Source organism: Miniopterus schreibersii (genome assembly GCF_964146895.1).
Source record: "Miniopterus schreibersii genome assembly, chromosome: 8".
NCBI classification, from domain to species: Eukaryota; Metazoa; Chordata; class Mammalia; order Chiroptera; family Miniopteridae; genus Miniopterus; species Miniopterus schreibersii.
Window position 1 is genome coordinate 21635712 of NC_138109.1, and position 21604 is coordinate 21657315.

The following is a 21604-nucleotide window of genomic DNA, read 5'->3' on the forward strand; positions in this document are numbered from 1 at the left end:
GTCTGTACAACAAACCTGTCTGCTGAGGATCTTCCCGAATTGCCGTATCATCTGAATTCTGGAACATGGATTTAAAGATGATTGCTGGTGAAAGTGTGCTGAGATCCTGGCCCTGTGTCTGATGGACAAAGACAAGGATATGAGACCAGCCATCAGAGGCAACTCTCCACCATGAGGGGACACAGAGCAGCTGAACCATGTGATATTTTGATATGTTTCTTGTTTCTAACTTTTCCTTTTTTTGGGTGACATATATGTCCCTGAACCTCAGACATTCAAGATTTGGGGCCTCAAATACTCCAAAACAGAATCCGACAAGCTTACTAGCAGGAGGAATGCCTGCTTTTAAAGAATTTTACTGGAACACAGATATGCTCATTCATTTACTGTCCATGTGCTTTCAGCTACAATGGTAGAGCTGAGGAGCTGTGACAGACTATATGTTCTTCGAAGTCAAAAATATTTACTATCTGGCCCTTTACAAAAAAAGTGTGCTGACCCCTGCTCTAAAAGACCAAATCTTACATAAAAATGGGATTGAATAATACCCATTATTTGCAACCTGTTTTTCTTAGGTAATAATATATTAACACCTTTCAAGGTCATTTCATAACATCTATAATATTCCAATATGTACACGTGGTAATGAATCAACCAATATAAAGAACTTTTATATGTCCCATAACAGGCAATTGTGATCATCTTATACGCACTATTGTCTGTCATTATATTGATTCTTTGTAACTTAAATTGAGAAAAGGTAAAAGATATTTATAAAGATAAAACTTGAAACAAACAAACACATATTGCCCTAAGGACCGAGTCCTGATAGGCACCAAATAAAATGACCACCTCCAGGCTTCCCTTTAGTTACAGGAAGGGGAAAACAGCAATTCTTTTATCTGCAGTCCACCTCAAGTCCACCTCCACCCATGCATTTTGTAGGGCAAGAGTGACCAAGGCAACCCCAAGAGTCTAGACAAGCACTAGAATTCAGCGAAGCAAGGGGGCAGGGGCCGTAAGGCTGTGGCAAAGGAGGGAGAGTATGTGCCCAGTCACCTAAGGGCTTCAGTGGAATCCTGCCACGTGGCTCTGCAGGCTGGGGAGTACCAGAACTCAAGAACAGTCCTAAATTTGGATTTTTTGGTTAAATCTACTGATTTGTAATTAAAAGCAAGTAACTGAAAACATTTAAAAGCACCAAATAAACCAAACAAAGCCTATCTGCAGGCTATACTTGGCCCCAGTGCTAACTTGTGCTTTAAGGTTGTTCTGCAATGACTCTGCTTCTGGGAAGGGAAGGACCACTCTGGGGCTGGGCAAAGTGTGCTGAGCAGAACTGTCCACCCATCTAGAGATCCTCAGAGAGGAAACTGCCCTTTGAGCCAAGAGGGGACAATTATTCTGGCACTATTCCACCATCTGGAAGAATGAGAGGGGAGGCTGAGTGAACGTGACTGCCAGTATGGCAGAAGCTGAAAGCAGAAATCTACGTAAAGCTTCCGCCTTCCAGTCCACAAGGGGTTGAGAATCACAAGTGAGACAGTGGCCTTCAAACTCTTCATCGTGACACAAAGGAATACATTTTACAGTCCAGAGCATATACATACATATACACTTCATATTACATACATGTCTGTGTATAACTGAAGTCTATGAAACAGCGCTTATCCTCACCATATGCAATGTCTTCTAATACTTTCTATTCTGTAGATGTCCTTAAAATGCTGATTATAAATACTATTTTATAGCCCAACTCATTTAGAAAAGCAGTGGACTAATAACTATGAAGCTATAAACTTTGCCACGTCCCTGTGGCTGTGTTTTTGTTCTACCTGTTTCCAAATCATCAGCATCAACACTGTTAAAAAGGATGAGGCTGGAGCAGCCGGTGTGACTCATGGCTAAGCGTCGCCCCGCGCACCAAGAGGACACTGCTTTGATTCCCGGTCAGGGCACATGCCCGGGTTACGGGCTCGATTCCCAGTGGGGGGCGTTCAGGAGGCAGCTGATTGATGTTTCTCTCCCATCGATGTTTCTATCTCTCTCCCTCTCCCTTCCTCTCGCTCTAAAATAAGTAAGAACATATTTGAAAAAAAAGAATGAGGCTGTGTGACTCCAAAAGATATGTACAAGAATGTTCACAGCACCACTATTCATCTTGGTGGCAAGCTAGAAACTATCCAGATACCCAAGGGAAGTAGAAAACACAAACTGTGGTATATTTATTTAGTGTAATACTGTTCAAAGACAATGAATGATCTATTACTACATGCAACAATATGGACTGATTTCTTAAACAAAATGTTGCAAGAAAGAAACCAGCATAAATGAGTATATATATATACCACATGACTCCAATAATACAAAGCACAAAAACAGTCAAAATGCATCAATAGGTTGTTAGGAGTTAGGACAGCGGTTATCCTTAGGGAGAGGGAATAACTGTTAGGGGCATGAGGGGGTTTCTGGGGGTGCCGGGACTATTCCATTTCTTGACTTAGGTGCTGGTTACATGGATGAGATAATTTGTGATGATTCATTAAGCTGTACATTTATGACAGGTGTAATTTTCTTTATATATATTAATATCATTAAAAAGTTTTTTTTTAATTTAAAGAAAAAAAGGAAAAAGTGCTGAGGAGACTGTGACTCAGCCACTGCCCAGGCTTCAGGGTAAAAACCCTGGGAGCAGCTCCCAAAAGTGGAGAAGACAGGAACAGGCTGAGCCTCTGGGGCCTGGAGCAAAGAGAAGAAAGAACACTGGGAGCTGTGTGGGGCCAGAATGGACCCTAAGCTCAACAGCCAAGAGGCTCAGCGGGCCGTTCTCTACCCGCTTCGCCCCTCCTTTAACAAGGATCTGAGCAAACCAAAGTTCACTTCTAGGCCACATGTGGCTGCCCAGAAACCCACAAAATGATGATCACATAAAAATTTATCATTCCATTTTAACAATCCATAATTTTCTTTAAAACAAAGTAAATCAAAGCAAAATTAATCTTATGACTTCAAGGAATTATGGCCTTAGCTTGAAAGGCTAACAATGAGACTATTTCCAATTCTGGGATAAATGCTGGACGGCAAGGGCACAATATGTAACTTGACCCCAAGGGATAGAGCAGCCTCTCTCTTGCTGATGTAAATTGTAGTAGAAAAGAAGTCTCCTTTTTTATAAGAACTTAATGTTCCCTCATATCAGGATTCCTCACCTGGTGACCCCAGGGCTCCAGAAAGCTCCCCAATCATACATTACAGCCCTAGCCAGGGAGTAAACCCCTAAACCATTTAACACAATCTGAGATTAAAGAGATATTATAATCAGTAACCTTAGGCTGCATAGCTCAGAGGGCATCTAGGCCACCCAATACAGAAATTTCTTTTAGAGCTTTAGCTCTGAAATGTGAATATGCATAAAAATCATTTAATGTTTTTCTTTGTTTTTCAGATTGGTTAATTTCTATTGATCTATTTCAATTTAACTGATTCCTCTGTCATTTCCAATCTGCTGCTAAGCTCATCCAGTGAATTTTTTATTTCAGATAAATTTTCAGCTCCAGAATTTCCAGTTGGTATTTTCCTTTATAGTCTATTTCTCAGCTGAGATTTCCTATATACTCAATTGGTACATCCCTTTATAGTCTATTTCTCTGCTGAGATTTCCTATATACTCAATCACTACAAGCATATTCCTTTATGTCCTTGAGCTACTTAAAAATCCTTGTATGCCACCCTGGCCTGTGTGGCTCAGTTGGTTGGACCATCCCGAAGGTTGTGGGCTCGATTCCTGGTCAAGGCACATACCTAGGTTGCGGGTTTGGTCCCCAGAGGGGGTGCATATGGAGGCAACCCATCAATGTTTCTCTCATACATCGATGTTTCTTTCTCTCTTTCTCCCTCTCCCTTCCCCTCTCTCTAAAATCAATAAGATATACCCTCAGGTGAGGATTAAATAAAATTAATTAAAAAAAAAAATCCTTGTCTGCCAAGTCTAATATCTGGCTCATCTTGAGATAGGTTTCCATAGGATTACCTTTCCTCTCACAGAGGGGCAATGGTTTCCTGTTTCTTTTCATGTTTATTAATTCTGAATTACCCTGTACATCGCAAATAATACATTATAGAAACTCTGGATTGTTACACTTGGAAGAGTGTTTGCTTTAACATTCCACTGACTGGGCTATACTCCAGCTTCACACTCTGTCTTCCCTGCAATGGACAGCAGTTGCAATTTTTGTCTGCTTTTTTAGCCTTAGCTGGGCTGTTTAGGGTCTGCTCCAAACATCCACAGTTCAGAGGTCACCTAGAGATCTGAACAGAGTTTAGACACAGAACCTGAGGCTCCCCTTTGTGGTTCTCTTTTCCAGGCTATGCCCCCTCGCTTTCCAGGTGCCTTGGTAGCCCTACCCCCTGCCCTCCGGTTTGTCATGCCAGTAAGACCTGAGTGTTCACTGAATTTGGGCCACCTTGTTTGGTGTCACCCGGGGCTTGCCCTGAGTGGGTTAAGCTATAATACCTGAAAACCCAGCCAAATGCCTTTCTATCTTTCAAGTGGCCCCTTCTTTCGAGTGTTACCTCTGCCTATCTGGGTTGCTCTCTGGTACCTTTGAGTAGTTCTTTTTTATATTTTGTCCACATACATAGTTGTTTTCTATGTGAGAGTTGGTCTGATAAGAGTAACTCTGCCATGACCAGAACTCAGGCCTTGGGGTGCTTGTATAAAAATGCAGTGTCAGATGTCACTCCCAGACAATACTGACTCAGGAGGCTTGGGGTGAGGTCCAAAAACCTACGCTGCCAGAAGTGCTGCAGATGATTCCACTTTGAGAAATACTTTTTTACAGCATTCCTGAGTCATTTAGTCTCAGTTCCTATCACACTGATTCTTTCTCATATACTCAGAAACTCTAACCTAAGTTATATTTATTTAGCAAAGAAAAACAACAACAATTGCACACTTAACAACTGGTGCTGGTGACACAGTAAAGCACACAGATGCTCACAGAGCAGCGTGAGCTGCGGCTTGATGCAGTGGTCTGCAAGGCACATCACGGAGCCATGGGAAAGGTGGGGAAATTCCAAGCAGAGTGAATGGGATAGTGGGGTTGTCCTTTAGCAGGGGGCCCAAAGAGAAGGTTTCCTTCAAAACCCCAATGTGGGGAGCTCAAAGAAAGGAAAAAACTGACTCAAGTCAGATCAGCAGGGCTTCAGAAAGTTTGGAAACTGGAATTCTGGTTCCCCTTATAAGGGACTAATTTTAAGCTTCTCAAGGACAGACCATGCCTACATTTTTACCACTACAAGCTCAGCACCAGTACACTGCCTGATGGAGTAGGCCCTTGATAAATATTTGCTAAATGACTAGAGAAAGAAATGTTCTGGGGCCAGGAGGTTATCAAGTGAGTGACCTGGGTCAAAAAGGCATTTAGGCATCTGAGAGAACAACCTCCCTATGAGAGCCCTTATCAGGAAAGAGCCAGAAACAAAAAAACCTAGCCAGTAGTTGAATACAACTAAATTTGGAAGACTTCAAAAACTGGTCTCTCTCAATTTTCCCACCAAAGCAAGTGCTCAATTCTAGCGCTTATTTTTCTAGCACCCATATCACAGGTATACTTACTGTATTGGAGTTTTCTCGCAATTCAGAATCTGTGGACAAAAGGCTCAAGTCACTCAGACAAAGTGAGTGATTTGCATCCTGTGAAAGAGAAAAAATTCTTATTGAATAAATAAAAAAAAAAATCAGGATTAGTAGCATATCATGTAATAAAACACTTGATTACGATGTTCCAAATGTCTAGACGTAAACCATCCAAACAAGGACTATGTGAATTATTTCAATTTTTAAAACCCTGATATTCTTAGAAAAATCTCTTACATTTCTTAAAGATGGTTAATAAAGAGTTGAAGAGTTGTCTCACAACTAAGGCTCTAGAATAACAAAAGCCATGATAATATGAAATTAACAGTATTTGTATAAGTGGTCTTATCATGTACAAGTGATTTCACATGATCTTCTTTGCTATTCATATAAAACTTTGAAGTATTATTTTACATTCCCATTTTAAATGAGAAAATTAATGCAAAGAGTGGCAGTGAACTGTCCAAAACCACACAGCTAATTAGCAGAAGAGAAACCCAGTGCTTCTAACTGAAGTCCAACTTCCTTCCATTCCATCGCTGTGTCCCCAAATGGGCATCTCAGGGGTCCTTCCTCAGAGCGGTACTGAGGATTTACTATTCAAACATGGCTGCCTGGGCTAGCTCTGAACTCTGGATTCCTAGAATGCCAGTTGCAGTTCACATACTTTACGTGGTAGCCCTGCTTATCTCATGGATTAGATGTTCCCATTCATGCATGCATTCAGCAAATATTCACTGGGCATCTACTATGTATTAGACACTGTTCTAGGCCCAGGGACACAACAATGAACAAAACAAAGTCCCTGCCACCAGACAGCTTACATTCTAGTGGGAGTTTGGGGTGGGGGAAAGGGACAAATATATTTGTATACAAGATGACAGTAAATGCTATAGAGGGTAAGGGGAACAGGGAACGCTGGGGTCAGAGCTGCCCTTTTATTAGGTTAGGGAAGGCCTCTTCGATAAGGCAGCATTTGGGCAGGTACTGAAGGAAAGAGGGCATAGACCATGCACATATATGGGGAAAGTGTTCCAAGCAGAGGGTACATCAAGTACAAAGTCCTGGAGGCAGGAGTAAGCTTCCCTTGTCCAAGGAATCACAAGGAGGACAGTATGGCTGAAGTGAGAGGAAGAGGCGTAAGTTAGGTCAGAGAAGTGACTAAGCCAGTGTAGGGCCTTGGAGACCACTGTAAAGAATTTTTTTTTAAAATATGCTTTATTGATTTCAGAGAGAGGAAGGGAGAGGGAGAGAGATAGAAACATCAGTGATGAGAGTCATTGATCAGCTGCCTCCTGCACGCTTCCTACTGGAGATCAAGCCCACAGCCCAGGCATGTGCCCTGACTGGGAATCGAACTGAGATCTCCTGGATCATAGGTCGATGCTCAACTGCTGGGCCACGCCAGCCAGGCCACTGTAAAGATTTTTACTTTTACTTTAAGTGGTACAAAGAGCTACTGGAGGGTTATGAGCAGAAGACATACATTACCTGCCTTCTGGTTTAGAAAGCTCACTGTGGGTGACATATGTAGAAAAGTGTGTGGCCCTAGACAGGTAGCTCAGTTAGTAAAAGCACTGTCCCAATTTGCTAAGGTTTTGGATTCGATCCCCAGTTAGGGCACATATAAGGAGCAACTAATGAATTCATAAATAAGTGAAACAGCAAATTGATGTTTCTCTCTCTTTCCCCCTTCCTCTCCAAAAATCAATAATAATAATTTTAAAAAGTGTGTGTCAGGGCCAAGTGGGAGTGGGGAGAAGGGGGAAAGGTGCCAAGACAACCACTTAGCAGGTTACTACAATAACCCAGGCAAAAGATGGGAGTGGCTTGAACGAGGCAACCAGAAGAAGTGATATTTTCTCAAGGTAATGCTAACGGACTTTGCTAGTGAATGCAGGGTATGAGGGGATAAGGGAAGTCAAAAACAACTCCAAGACTGTTGGCCTGTGCAACTAGAAGCACAGATGCCACTTACTAAGATGGGGAAACTGCAGAAGGAGCAGGTTTGGACATGTCAAGTTGAAGAGTAGATGGTATCTGGGTGGAGATGTCAAGTGGGGGAGTGAATATGCAAGTCTAGAGTTCAGAAGGAGACCCAGGCTGAATGTAAATTTGGGACTAAAAGGCTCTCTAGATAGCATTTAAAGCCTGGGGCTAGAGGAGATTCCCTCCACTGGAGTGACGAGTGACCCAGAGAAGAGGAGGTCTGAGCATTGTGCACTGAGCCCCCTAATACTTACAGGTGGTCAACAGTTAAAACTGTGTCTGGATTGTTACAAAACTGAGAAAACTGATCATGACTTCATAATGCAGCTTAGCAGACAAAGACTCTCAAATCTTAGTATTTATATCTGGTTTTACAGATGAAGAAACTGAGGCACATAGATGCCATTTGCCTACGGTCATCTGGTTAGTGGCTGAACTTAGATCCGAGTTCAGGCAGCTAAGCTCCAGAGCTGCATGCAGTCTTCACAACTAATACTAGTTTGCCTCTTACAACATAGGGATCAAGAATCCGGCTCTGGAATCAGACTGCCTGCCTAAATAAGGCTACAAACTCTGGATACTTAGGCAAGTAATTTCTCCTTGCCTCTAGTTTCTTTATCAGTACTATGGGGATAATAACAGTACTGACCTCACAGAGCTCTTCTGAGATAAAACAGATAAAAGCACTTAGCACAGTGCCTGACACACAGTAAACATTCAGTAAGTGTTCGTTATTATTACTAATAAAACATAGGTAAAGTCCTTTTAAAGGGACCCCTTGCTATTTAAAAATTGCAACCATAGAATTAAAGTATGTTCTCTCTCCCCAAGTCAAAATCATATTACATACTTTAAGAACATCATTACTCAAAAGGAGGTCAGTGTGTTTCAGTTTCTTTAACTATGAAGTGGTAAGATAACAGTACTCACTTCCTAGGTTTAAAAGACACATGGTGAGTACCCCATGCCACATTAGAAGTAATAACAGTATATTTATCCCAGGATCTCTCTGGAATGAGCTGTAGGAGAAGGAAATATAGTGGAGGAGCTTGTCAAAGACTAGACAGACTACCTAAAACTCTTCAGAGGCTTGTTCTGTGGTTCAGTGCCTTAAACTAGTGGCTTTCAAACCTTTCAGTCTGCAGATAATGCAGAAGGGCAAGGGGTCACCCAGACTCTTCCTGGTTCTCCAATGATAGATTAAAGGATGTGTAAAATAAAGCATTAATTCGTGTTCCAAACTCAAGTCCAGAAACACCATTTTACAGATATGAACGGGAAAATAACACCCTTTTAGAGCACCTGGCTGGCCCTCTGGAAGCCATTCTGAGACCTCTGGTTTCAAGACCTCTTCTATCCATCACACCCGATGGAAAGCAGGTGGAGCTGAATCAAGGGCTGAAGCACAGAGAGTCTGGTGAAATTCCTAGCTTCTACCACCCATCCCCAACACACAGATCTTGGCCCTGATTTCTTCCCTCTCACTAACAGATACACAGAGAAGATGTTTTGACCTTTTATTTTTATACACAAACAATGGTTGCTGTTCTGTCGTGCCCAGATCAAAGCCAGAGAGAAAACACTGCACACCTCTGATCCGTTGTGAGTTGGAAGTGCATTGTATAAGTGTCCTTTGTTATCATGACCTTTCATGTGACTTTTGAGACTGTATTGAGTGCTGAATGTTTTCTCACAGCCGTTACTGGGGCAGAAAAAGGGCCGTTCACCTGCAAGAATAACAAGTACTGTTAAATTTCCCATGAAGTCACTGCACGGAATTAAGCCACCTACTATTCTCTAAAAGAGGGAGGTATTCCTGTGACAGTTCAGGTTAACAGCTGACATAAGCTGGGTAAATTACGTTAATCATCTCAGTCCTAAAACTTAACGGAGAGCAAAACACAGAGAATGGCCTGCTCCTGGGAAGTTTAAAGAGAAAATTAGTTTTTCCCCAGGTTCTTTTTGAGTATCTTTGTACTGCTTTCATTTCTTAAGGTTGGATTCCTGAGTCAACCTTTAGATCCTTTTACCTCCGGAAGAAAGTCAAACATTATAGGTGAAGGCTAAGCTGATTAGGCTCCCTCCCTCCCCAGAGCTCTCCAGGTCTTGACAGAAACATAGATATTTATTGGCTTGGTGAAGATTCAAATAAAAAATAAAAATGAACTTAAACTCACCAGTATGTGTACGGACGTGAGTTTTAAGGTGGTGGCTTGCTGCAAAAGCTTTTCCACAGCCATCATGATCACACCTAAGTAAGTGGGTTAAGCAAAAAGAAACAGTACTCATTAGCCAACAGACCTTTATCTTCACATCTCCTGTAAATACAAACTCAAACTAAAACAAATGTTCAGAACACCAAGATCACGTCAATGAAACTGGGTTCAGACATGGGAATGATGACAAGTCCCTGGAAAAGTAAGTGACAAATCTGAGATCAGAGGAAGCTGATGGCCCAGGATAAGCATTTCTTGTTCTACAGATAAGGCTCTTGTTGAGAGCACTGACAATAAAAGCCTCTGATAAATGACTTAACAGAATTCTATTGACAATGAGAGCCCATTAGAAAACCTACTGCCAGTACAGTACTAGAAAGTGGTACAGAGGCTCCCTCAGAGGCGTGGAGCCTGAAACCTAACATCAGAACAAAATCAGAACACGCTGGCTGTAATGACTTAGTATCTTCAGTTTAGGTCGGATCTACTTCTTCCTTTACTTTCTTGATAACCAAAGCTAGAAGTAATCTTCCCCTCCTCTGAACTCCTACACATTTAGCTTCTTTTATGGCACCTGCCACTTCTAACCTTGTTTTATCTCCACTGTATACATTTGTTATCTGAGTAGACTGTCAACTCATTGAGGGAAGGGTCCATACAGTTCTTTACATTTGCTGTAGTTCTTGCACAGGGCAGGCATTCAATTACTATTTATATGAATGAATGCATTCATATAAAATATTTTATTTCTTTAAATAGAAAGCTTCTCTAAAGCATTTTACTTTCTAATTACATATAATCATTGTGTCTCAAGTCCCATCTAATATTCAAGAAAAGTTAGCAGTATTAACACCATAAAAATACATGTGATTGAACAGAAATCGGAGTCCCCTCAACAGCCCTAAGGGAGAAAAAAGTAATGTAACTGTCACAGCATCCAGAGAGCAACCAACTAGAACCTAAATACTCCTGCTTTAGAGGGGCCGTGACTCAGAAAAGCATCTGTAATTTTTAAACACAATTACATTAATTGTGTTTAAGAGTTGACTGTCCCTGAAGACTTTCCAATTTCCTGGCATCCTAAGGAAATGAGTGATTCAAGAAGGAAAAGGTGGGTATCTAATGCCATGAATATAACAACAACCTTTCCTGACAGAATTCAAAGACATTGTTTATATGCAATTTTCAGTAACACATCTGTATTATATTTAGGGGGAACCCTTCAGAACTCATTATCTTACTAAAAAGTCACATATCATCCCTGGTTTGTTTCCGATTTCCTACTGATGCCCAAAACCATGTTATGTGGTATGAACACAAAAGAAAGTAGATGAGCCTGGCCAGGCGTGGCTCGGTGGTTGAGCATCAACCTAGGATCCTGGAGATTGTGGTTTGATTCCTGGTCAGGGCATATGCCTGGGTTGCAGGCTCGATCCCCAGTGGGGGCAGGGTGCAGGACGCAGCCGATCAATGACTCTCTCATCACTGATGTTTCCCTCTCTCTCTCCCTCTCCCTTCCTCTCTCTGAAATCAATAAAGATATATTTTAAAAAAAGAAAGTAGATGATGCAATTCCTTTCTTTAAGCTTAAACATCTATACTTGTATCTATTAAATTATATATAGATACATAAATTGAAACATATAGATAGAAATGGATGTTCCTATCTGTTTGTATATACGCAAGATATTACAAAGAAACAACTGACAAGTAACAAAATAAAATACTCGCATCACTGCCCGAAGTAGCCCTACCCCTCCTTTCCCTTCTGTCTCCTCCTACTCTTCCCACTGGTTCTCAGGCGGTACCCTTCCCCGTGCTCAAAGCGCTCTGGGCACCTGTCTCCGATACTGTCAGGTTACTTGCGGTTCTTTTCCACCAGACTAAATTTCCCAAGAGGAGAACCTGTGTCTTAGTATTTCTTTAGCACTGATAAAAACACTTACCACATCAGTGAGTTTCAACAAATGCTCCTTCAAAATAAAAGGAAGGAGGCAGGAAGCCATCATCCAGAGTAAGGATGCCCTTGGAAGCCATTACCCTCCCTCCAACCTGCAGTAACTGGTTACAGCCGTCTGGGGAGAGCGAACACTGCCAAAGGACCAGTGAAGAGAATTTTCTTTCCATTTTGAAAATTTTAGAGTACATCAAGATACCCAGCTAAAACCTGGTCGGTGACAAATAGAAAACAGTAAGACCTACCGAAATGGCTTTTCTCCTGTATGGGTCCGAATGTGCTTCCTCAGATCACTGAGAGTAGTGAAGTACTTGCTGCAGCCTTCAGATTCACAGTTAAACGTTTTCCCTGTGTGAAGCCTCTGATGTGCTTTCAGCCTGTAAGAGACCCAGAGAAAGTCTCTGTCAGGGCGTCTTAGAGAGCCTCCCTAAGCCCACTTAACGCCTTCAGGGTTAAGAGCATAGGCCTACAGCAAGTAAAATCCTTTATGAGAGAAGTAATTTTACTTATGGCTAAGTAAATACTGAATACTGACAACAAAAAATTATATATACTGGAAATAAGATAGTTACCCTGGGAGAATGGGCTTTGGGAAAGGGTGCCAAGTGTGACAGAGATGAGGGAGAGGAAACAGAGCTTAATCCTTAACTTCCATAGTGGGAAGTCAATATCCTAAAATGGAAAAATCAAGGAGCAGTATAAGCTTAATACTTAAAAGTGTGGAAATAAATATAAAAATATTAATATTAAGCTAAAAGAGTAGAAAGTGGTTGCATGTGAAGGGGGACAAATGGGGAGTTACATCTTTTGTAACAACCTCATTGAACTATCTACTCTGTAAACACTGAGAATATATAACCTTGATAAAATAAAAAATTATTTTAAAAGATTAAAAAAGGATTAAGTGCATCAGGATTTTATATTCATCTATATCAGTTCCAAAATGTTTTGCTCAAAGAGAAGTATATAGCACAGTGGCACTCTGGAGCCTGGGACTCAAATCCTCGTCCCACCTCCTACTGGATGGGAGACCCTGAGCCAGTTAACACTCTGGGCTTCCATTTACTTATTAGAGTTGTAAGGATTAGCACTCAGAACAGTGCCCAGCACACAGTGAGTGCCTTAAAACTGTTAGAGCTTGTTATGTTTGTTATTTTACACCTAATGTTGAAGACTAATAAGTTTCCTGATACCAATAGTGGAAAAGAGAAATGGCTAATGAATGGAACACTCCCCATTTCTCAGGCTAGAAAGACATTCATCTTCAAAGAGAGATAGGAAAGGAAATGACAGAAGCCTTAGTACCAAGGGTCTGAGCCAAGGGGTGACAGTACTCTATGCCGAATACTCAAATCCCCAGGCCAGGATGGCACTACAGGAGAAACAAAATCTAAACACAAATGCACTCATTTTCAGCCAACCCAACATATGTCGATCTTTAAGTAACAAGTTCCTCTAATGAATTTTAAACAGTTGAGCATAGCTGCGCTCTTAGCCCTGAAAGAGACCATCTGCACTGTGTGAGGAGAGAGCACTGCAATTGTGACAGTTAGGGTCAGAGGCTGACTGCGCAGTGGGAGAAAGGCTGACCTGTAGAGCGTGTTGAACGCCTTCTCACAGCCCTGCACGTCGCACTCAAATGGCTTCTCCTTCGTGTGCACTCGCACATGGATCCTGAGGCTGTAGGAGGTGAGGAAGGCCTTGCCGCAGCCTTCCTGATTACAGACAAAGGTGTACTCTCCTCGGTGAGTCTTCTGGTGGGTGCGCAGGTTGCCTGCTGTGCTGTAGGTGCGGGGACAGCCCTCAAAGGTGCACTGGTACCGCTTTACCTGGCAGAGAGAGGACAACTCAGCAAGTGGATAAAAGATCTGCCCAGAGTGTGGCTCCCAGGATATGTGGATACAAAAACACAGAAAAAAGCCTCTAACAAAGTGGGGATACCTTCCCGCTGATCAAATCACACCTGGACAAAAAATTATGAGTAACAGGGAACACATAAACTTGTAGATAGGTGACTATTCTAAGTAAATACAAGAAGGGTGTTTGCAGACTTTATATACATCTATCCTCTAAGGGTGGGAACATACAAATAAAATCTGACTTCATTTTAAGTCAAACATCCTGCCCTATGGCACTATATCTTGGTTGGAACCAACCAACGTTAAATTGAGTCTAAAACATCCTAAAATGTTTATACTCAGTCATGTAAATATTAGCAGGTATTACTAGCATAGTTTCAACTGAATATTTTCAAGTCCACAAAATACAAATAATATATCATTAATTGCTTCGAGTCTGACCTTTCTCAAACTGCCAGCCTCTGGGTTTCCTTTCACCGCCAAACTTCTAAAAGGGTAGTTTTCCCTTGTGCCTCCATTTCCCTCAATGCCTATGTATTCCTTCCCACTTGGCAAGCTGGCTTCACTGTATGAAATTATTCCCTTGAACTTCCTGGTGGTTGACTCCCTCATCCTTTCCCACTTTCCTTCATTATTTGCAAAAATATGTTATGGACGATGCCCTCTCCTTCTGAAAAACATGTCCTTCACCACATAGTAACTCCTTGGCTCTCTTGATCTTCTCTGAGCCACTCCTTTCCTTTAATCTCTAAATGTAGGTTTACCCCAAACCTTCTCTCAAACCTTCCCCGTCCGTACACTGGTGCAGAGGAAGCAGCATTAGACTTGGTGGGAGGAGACTGAACTCATGCATTTACGTTCGAGACTCTGAGCATGTCATTTCGCTTCTCTGAGTTTCGTGTTCTTTATTTCTAAACTGCGAATATTAATGCTTGCCCTGACTGTCTCACAGTGCTTTTAAGTAGAATAAAAGACGATAAAACATCTTTGAAAATACTCTGTAAATTCTTTGATGCTACACCTACCAGGGGGCTAGTACTGTCTACTCTTCAGCTTTAGCAAACCTCTTCACCTTTAATCCTAACCTTTCTCCAAAGCCTCAATTCACTGGTGCTACTCAACCAGACCGGTGTTACTGACTCAACAATTACTGAACTACTATGTCCCAGCCAACAAGCTAGACATCACAGATAAAAAAAGTAAACACGGCCAAAATCTCTGCTTTTCAGGAATGAAAACTTTAAGGAGGTAGATGTGCTGAGCCTGGCAGCAGATATATGCCCAAGGTATGGGAGCATAAAAAAGGAAAACCTAACCCTTCTCAGAAAGACTGGCAATCAGTGAAGGCTCAGAGACCAAGGTACTCTCTCTGAACTGAGGGTAGTGTGGGTTTTTTTTGCTTGCCTGTTAAAGTCTATTTTTTTTTTAGGGACAAACTGAAAAGGCATTCCTCAGACAAACCAGGAAAAAGGACATTCTAGAAAGAGGTAACTAACACCTTGGGAACTGCATAGAAATAGAAATGAGTTTGTTGGTACAGTGAACCACAAAAACATCTGCAGTATGTGAGAGACTGGAAGGAGAAGACTCTAGAAAAAAAGGCAAAGCCACCTCGGTTAAGCCATCAAGTAGAGAGATAGGACAATGGAGAGCCATACACTCGTTTCAACCAAGGCAGAACACACTCAGACCTGGGGTTCAGGAGAGAGATTCTGGTATCCTTGTGGAGGGTGGCCTGCAGTAGAAGAAGGGATAGATCAAGAGAAGAGGGATAACAGTCCTGGAGAGAGATGAAAAGAATCTGAACTAGGGAAGTAACAGTGGCCCATATGAGAGATGAATTCCAGAAAAATTAAAGGGGGAGGGATAACAGGCTGTAGTGACAACTTGTGCTGAGGAGTAGAAGGCATCAGGGAGTGACAAAGTCAAGATCAACCTCCAAGATTACGGCTGGATGACTAGAGAAGGTCATACTACCAACCTGGGGCTGGATCGGGGCTGGGGGAGAGATGATGAGTTGGGTTTGAGGTGCTGCCATGAATTCCAGGTGGAAATGTCTACCCGCCAGTCAAGACGTATAGGCTGGAAGCTAAGCAGCGGTCTGTGGCGGGAGTCTGGCACGCAGAGAATAGCTGACTTGACCTGCACACTACAGCAGGCTCAGATTCCAGCCCCAGCGGCTGCTCCTGTGCAACCTTGGGGAAATCACTTGAGCTTCCTGAGACTCCCGTTCCTTATTTATAACATGGAGGAAACAAAATCTATCTGTGTAGGGTTGTAAGAATTAGGGATCATCTGCATAAAGCATTTAAACATAGTGACTGCCATACAGTAGGTGCTCAATAAAATAATAGCTCTTATAAGAGGACAAAGGCTGGACCCGTGAAAGTTACCAATGTTTAAAGTGCTGGTAAAAGAAAAGAAGCCACTGATGGGTGAGCAGGAGAAAGTGCTCGGGAAACAGGAGGAGAAGCAAAGCAGAATGTCACCGAAGTCAAAAGGAAAGGGTCCCTAGGAAAAGAGAAAGCTCAACATGTCAAATGTCAGCAGAAGCAAGGGAGATGAGGGCTAGGAACCACTGTGTCCCGCAGCCAGGAACTCACTAATGACTCAGACTGGTTTTCATGGACGGCTGGGGTCGGACATCGCGAGAGGGAACCAAAGGCAAGGTGAGGTGGGGTAGAGGCTACAGGTGCAGAGCAGCAGCAGGAGTGTGTGTTTGGTTGTTTCTGGGGGTTTTTGTTTTGTTTGTTTTTTGGGGTTTTTTTATATATCTTTACTGGTTTCAGAGAGAGGGAAGGAGAGGGAGAAAGAGAGAAACATCAATGATGAGAGTCATTGATTGGTCACCTCCTGCACGCCCCCAACTGGGCATCCAGCCTGCAACCCGGGCATGTGCCCTGACTGGGAATGGAACCCCGATCGCCAGGATCCTAGGTCGACGCTCCACCGCTGAGCCACGCCCGTCCGGGCTGTTTCTGTTTTTTAAGTAGGATAGTCTTGAGCATATTTGGGAGGAGAAAGGTCCTGGAATAAAGATGCTGAGGATCTAGGGAGGAACTTAAGAAGGATATTTAAAAGCCTGGGTAGAGGGAAAGCTTCAGGTAGGGAGAGAGACACTGAGTTTCAGAAAAGTGAGATAAAGACGGGTGTGACTCAAGGGTGGTCAAGACTTCTGTAAAGAGCCAAACAGTAAATATTTTAGGCTTTGTGGGCCATGCAGTCTCTGTTACAACTACTCAACTCTGCTGTTCTATGTGAAAGTAGCCATAGGCAATACATAAATGGACAAACAAGGCTGTGCTCCAAAAAAACTATTCATGGACAATGAAACTTGAGTTTCATATCATTTTAGTATATAATGAAATACTGTTCTTATTTTGATATTTTAAAAAATCATTCTAAAATGGAAAAACTATTCTACAAAAGCAGGCATCTGGATGGATCTGGCCTGCGGGCCATAGCTTGCTAATCTCTAAAATCAGGAGGGTGGGGAAAGAAGGGGCCCTGACACCTCCCATCTTCTACTCTCTCGTCTATCCACCTTCAAAACAATCCTGCACAAGCCTTTGGATTCCTCAGGCAAGTGCTCTCTCACTCAGTCCCTGCCCTTCCCACTGCCACACGGGAGGTGCTGCATAAACATTTGCTGAACTGAATTACTGGCCCAGTAGTCCAGGCATCCTCATGTCTCAGTGCCTAGCTTTGAAGGCACTCATTGCGAGATTTATTCTAAAACTGTTTTACACATGTCATTGCTCTGCTCAAACAGTAAAGTCCCAATTTCCTAGCCTGACATTCCCGGTCCTTCCAGGTCCTCTTCCATCTTCTATCGCATTACTCCAGCACACCCTTCCCCAAATGCAACACTGCATTTCCACGTGCCTGCCTTTGCTTTCTTCTTTTTCTCTACTAGAAATGCCTGGTTCCTTTCTTCTCTGCTTTTCTGAGTCTCTTTCTTCAGTTCAAGCTTCACTACCTGCCTTCAAGGCCCTCCACAATCACTCTACATCTAAGAGACAGTGCCCTTCTCTGAGTTTCAATATTTAACTATACCACTCATTGGACACTGAGCTTACATTGTTATAATTACCTTCTCAAACACATATTCTGATTTCCCATCAAGGCTAAAAATCTTTGGTGCTGCCAGATCAGATAGAGATTTCAAAATAATCACTGACCAGGATAGAGAACCAGGGCTGTGAGTGCTGCAATAAAGGAGTCTGCATGTCTCAATCACAGAGCTTATGACAATGACGAACAAGAGCAGAATTTCATTCTTAAGATGCTACAGCAGCTGGTATCTTTATAGGTAACAGTGCAATCAATAATTACCCCTCCTTGTCGCCCTCCCCTTCCAACCCCTACTCCCATCAGGGTTTTTCCTTGGCCAATTCAAGTTTCGAATAAATGTTCCTTTCTCAAGAAACTCTTTCCTGACTCCTACTCCCACCACAAACTAGAACAGGTATTCTTATTACAGGTTCTCATAGCTTCCTCTATTGCTTTAAAGAACGTAATACCATTAAGATTAAATAATTACATAATTAAACCTTTTACATCATTATCTATTTAGTTGCTAGGCACAGCAGTAGCTAAAAAACAGGAGGCACTAAATAAATATTTCTTGAGTTCAATGAATGGCTACTCTCCATTTGGGCTATATGTTCCATGAGAACAGGGACCAAGCCTGTCACGTCTGTCTTGGTCACTGCCACAGTCACAGGGCCTAGTGTTGTGGAGAAGTGACACTTGATTCATATTTGCTGAATGAAAGACTAAATGGCTAAACAAATGAACAACATGAAACCAGCAGGACTTAACGCTAAGGCCAGTAGCAACAAGGACTACAAGCGGCAAAGGAGCAGTTTCAAGGAGGATGGTAACTGGGTCAGATGCAGCAGAGATGACTGACAAAGCATTTCTTGGATTCGGCCAACTCACCAAGTCATAACTGGCCCAGCAAGACTAGCTTCATTGGAGGGGAAGGAACAGTAGCCAGAACGTAATGCGCTAAGAAGTAAGAAAAGCAAGGAGCTGGAGACAGTGAATCTGACGACTCTTGCAGTAAACCGGGCCGGGACCGCCGCTTCTGATAGAGGAGCGAATTATGGAAAGACAAATTCTGCATTTTTTTGCAAAAGTTGTGTACCTGGTGACTAAAATTTGTTCTCAAATTCTGTCTAAACCTATAATGTCTTAAAGTTAATACATCTTTACACTATATGTTAGATGTCAGGATTTTATGAAACATTCTGATCATTCACTGGTGCACTACATGGACTCAAGGAATCTGACGTTGCTCTTCCCTCCGCTTCGAGAAGGTGTGTGTGAACTGTGCGGAAGGTTTCTAAATAAAAGGATGCGGAAGCATCTTGTGATAGCCCATTCCTAGCAAATGCTAGAGCTGGGGAACGTGTCCCTACCTAATTTTAATCAATCCTGCTGTACTTTAAGTACATCTTTTCCTTTCTCCGTCTTCAGAAAGAGCCGACCGCTTCCTTCAACCAGGATGCTCTGTGCTATGAGAACACTGCACAAGGTGAACGCCAGGATCCAACCAAGGCAATGACGTGGCAAAGGGAGAGAAGGGCAAACCCCTCTGGTCAGAAAGGTCTTACTCCATTCAGTTCAGGTCAATTCGGCGAGTGCTCACTAAGGCTTTCTGTGTGTCAGGTATGTGCTCGGCAATAAGGATATAAAGACAAAAGTCGTCTCTATCAAAAAGTTCACAGCCTTAGAAATGCTGATACCTAAACAAGAGGTTCAAAGTAAAAGAGCCAGGTGGGCCAATTAATCCATGAAGTAGCCAGCTAAACCGAAACCTCCCAAATGGTGAACTAGAGAACACATACCCAGTCTTTCCCCCCCTTTATAAGGAGTAACAAACAAAATTAATCGTATATATGTAAAGTGCCTGGAGAAGGCAGTCACCAGAAGACCAAGGCCATGGAGAATGCAAACTCAATGGTGTCATAGCTTCTGATTTTTTGAAGAGACAGAGAGTTGGAGGAACGAGAACTTTAACCTGGAGGAATCAGAAAATGCTTAGTAAAAGACCTGCCTGTTGAGTAATAAAGGTGAAGCAGTGCTTACCAGGTGAAGAAACAAGGCTCAAGAAATGCTGTAGTTCACACAGCAGAGGAATTCAAGTCAAGGTACCGGTGAGCTCACAAGCCCATGCTTTCATCTACAGCCTCACCCACTACCCTCCCTATACTTCAGTGCTCTTTATAGACTACTGTGTTTTCACTGTAATTAAGTTAAACTAAAATTAGGTGGAATTCTAAGTCAAAATTAAAATTGGTCTGCATTTCCCAACTCGCTACTAAATGAAAGTGGTAGAAGGATAATACCTACCATGAATTTTAAAAAAAACTTTCACTGGATAACTGGAACATAGATAAGTAAGAAACTCAATATAATTTGGGGGTAAATTAAATCATCAAGCTTCCAGTAGTGTCTTCTATGGGACAAGAGACATTACCCTGACCTTTTAACAAATGAACACGCTATTCTAACATACATACAAAATCAAAGACTTGGTTTTTTTTAACTTATCCTAGGAAATAGTAAAAAATCACCTAGGATGGAAAAACTCCACTCCAGTTTTTTTCCTAAGTTAACCAGGTATATTCATAAGTTTGTTACTGTTTTTTAATCCTCACTTGAGGATATGTTATTGATTTCAGAGATAGAGGAAGGGGGGAGGAAAGGAAGGGGGGAGAGAGGGAGAGAGAAACACTGATGTGAGAGAGAAACATCGACAGGTTGCCTCCCGTATGTGCCCTGACCTAGACCAAGCCCGCAATCTTGGTATGCACCCTGACTGGGAATCAAACCTGCAACCCTTGGGTACACAGGACGACGCTCCAACCAACTGAGCCATGCAGCCACAGCTGAGGATATGTTTTTTATTGATTTTTAAAGAGAGAAAAAGGGAGAGGGTGAGAGAGAAATATAGATCAGTTGTCTCCTGCACTCATCCCAACCAGGGATGGAACCTGCAACCCGGGTATGTGCCCTGGCCAGGAATCAAACCCACAACCTTTTGGTATACAAGATGATGCACCACCCAACTAAGCCAACTGGCCAGGGCAGGCCATAACTACTTTTAAAGTTAGATTAAATGCTGGGGCCAGGACCAACTTTTAGATGTTCATTTCTGAAGCTTCTTTCTACGTACTCATAAAATTGGGCCATGTATACTCTATTGTCGTATGTTCACACTTGTTTTCAACCACGGGCACTACATAATAAAAAGTATGTGAGAAAATAAATACTTAAAAATAAAAAAAAGAGCCCTGGTTGATGTGGCTCAGTGTAGAGCATCAGCTCATGGGTCAAAGGGTTTCGGGTTCAATTCCTGGTCGGGGCACATACCTGAATTGCAGGTTTGATCCCTGGCCCTGATCGGGGCACAAGTGGGGAGGCAATCAATCGATGTGTTTCTCTCACATGGATGTTGTTTTTTCTCTCTCCCCACCCCCCTCCCTTCCATTCTCTCTCTCTAAAAAAAATAAAATTTAAAAAAAAGGAAAAAATAATACTCAAGTAAGGATTAAGAAAAGTAAATAAATAAATAAATAGACTTGGCTGAGAAGAGAGAGACAGGAGAGAGTTAGGAGGGGACAGAGACTAGGAAGATATTTGTATTTAAAGGTGGAGAGATGGCTGACTGTCAAAGCAAATGCCTGCTCCCTCATAATATGCTGAATAAATAAGCAATCTCTCACCCCATTTGGAGGGAGCCAGTAAACGGAAGTCACTATTTGGTCTTTCAGAATCATTTTAAACAGCACCAGGTTTCACAAAAAGGAAAAACTAACCCTCCTCAAACCGGATAAGAACAGGAAGTTGCAAACAACCATGTATGTTTTCCTGGTTACACACAGGAGGTATTGTAACATGTGGTACATTTAAATACAGGTAAGGTTATCATACA

The 21604-nt window shown here is 42.3% G+C and overlaps 1 protein-coding gene across 2 annotated transcripts in view; it reads right to left on the reverse strand.

The window, feature by feature from the left end:
- MTF1 (metal regulatory transcription factor 1) overlaps window positions 1-21604 on the reverse strand; it is a 40695-nt gene that overhangs the window by 8639 nt on the left and 10452 nt on the right. For both annotated transcript variants that reach the window (XM_081144908.1, XM_081144907.1), the window contains exons 3-8: window positions 13391-13629; window positions 12046-12177; window positions 9805-9878; window positions 9218-9354; window positions 5618-5695; window positions 16-118 (exon numbers count right to left, since the gene is read on the reverse strand). In XM_081144908.1, the coding sequence (XP_081001034.1) occupies window positions 16-118; window positions 5618-5695; window positions 9218-9354; window positions 9805-9878; window positions 12046-12177; window positions 13391-13629 (763 nt within the window). The remainder of the gene's footprint in view (window positions 1-15; window positions 119-5617; window positions 5696-9217; window positions 9355-9804; window positions 9879-12045; window positions 12178-13390; window positions 13630-21604) is intronic.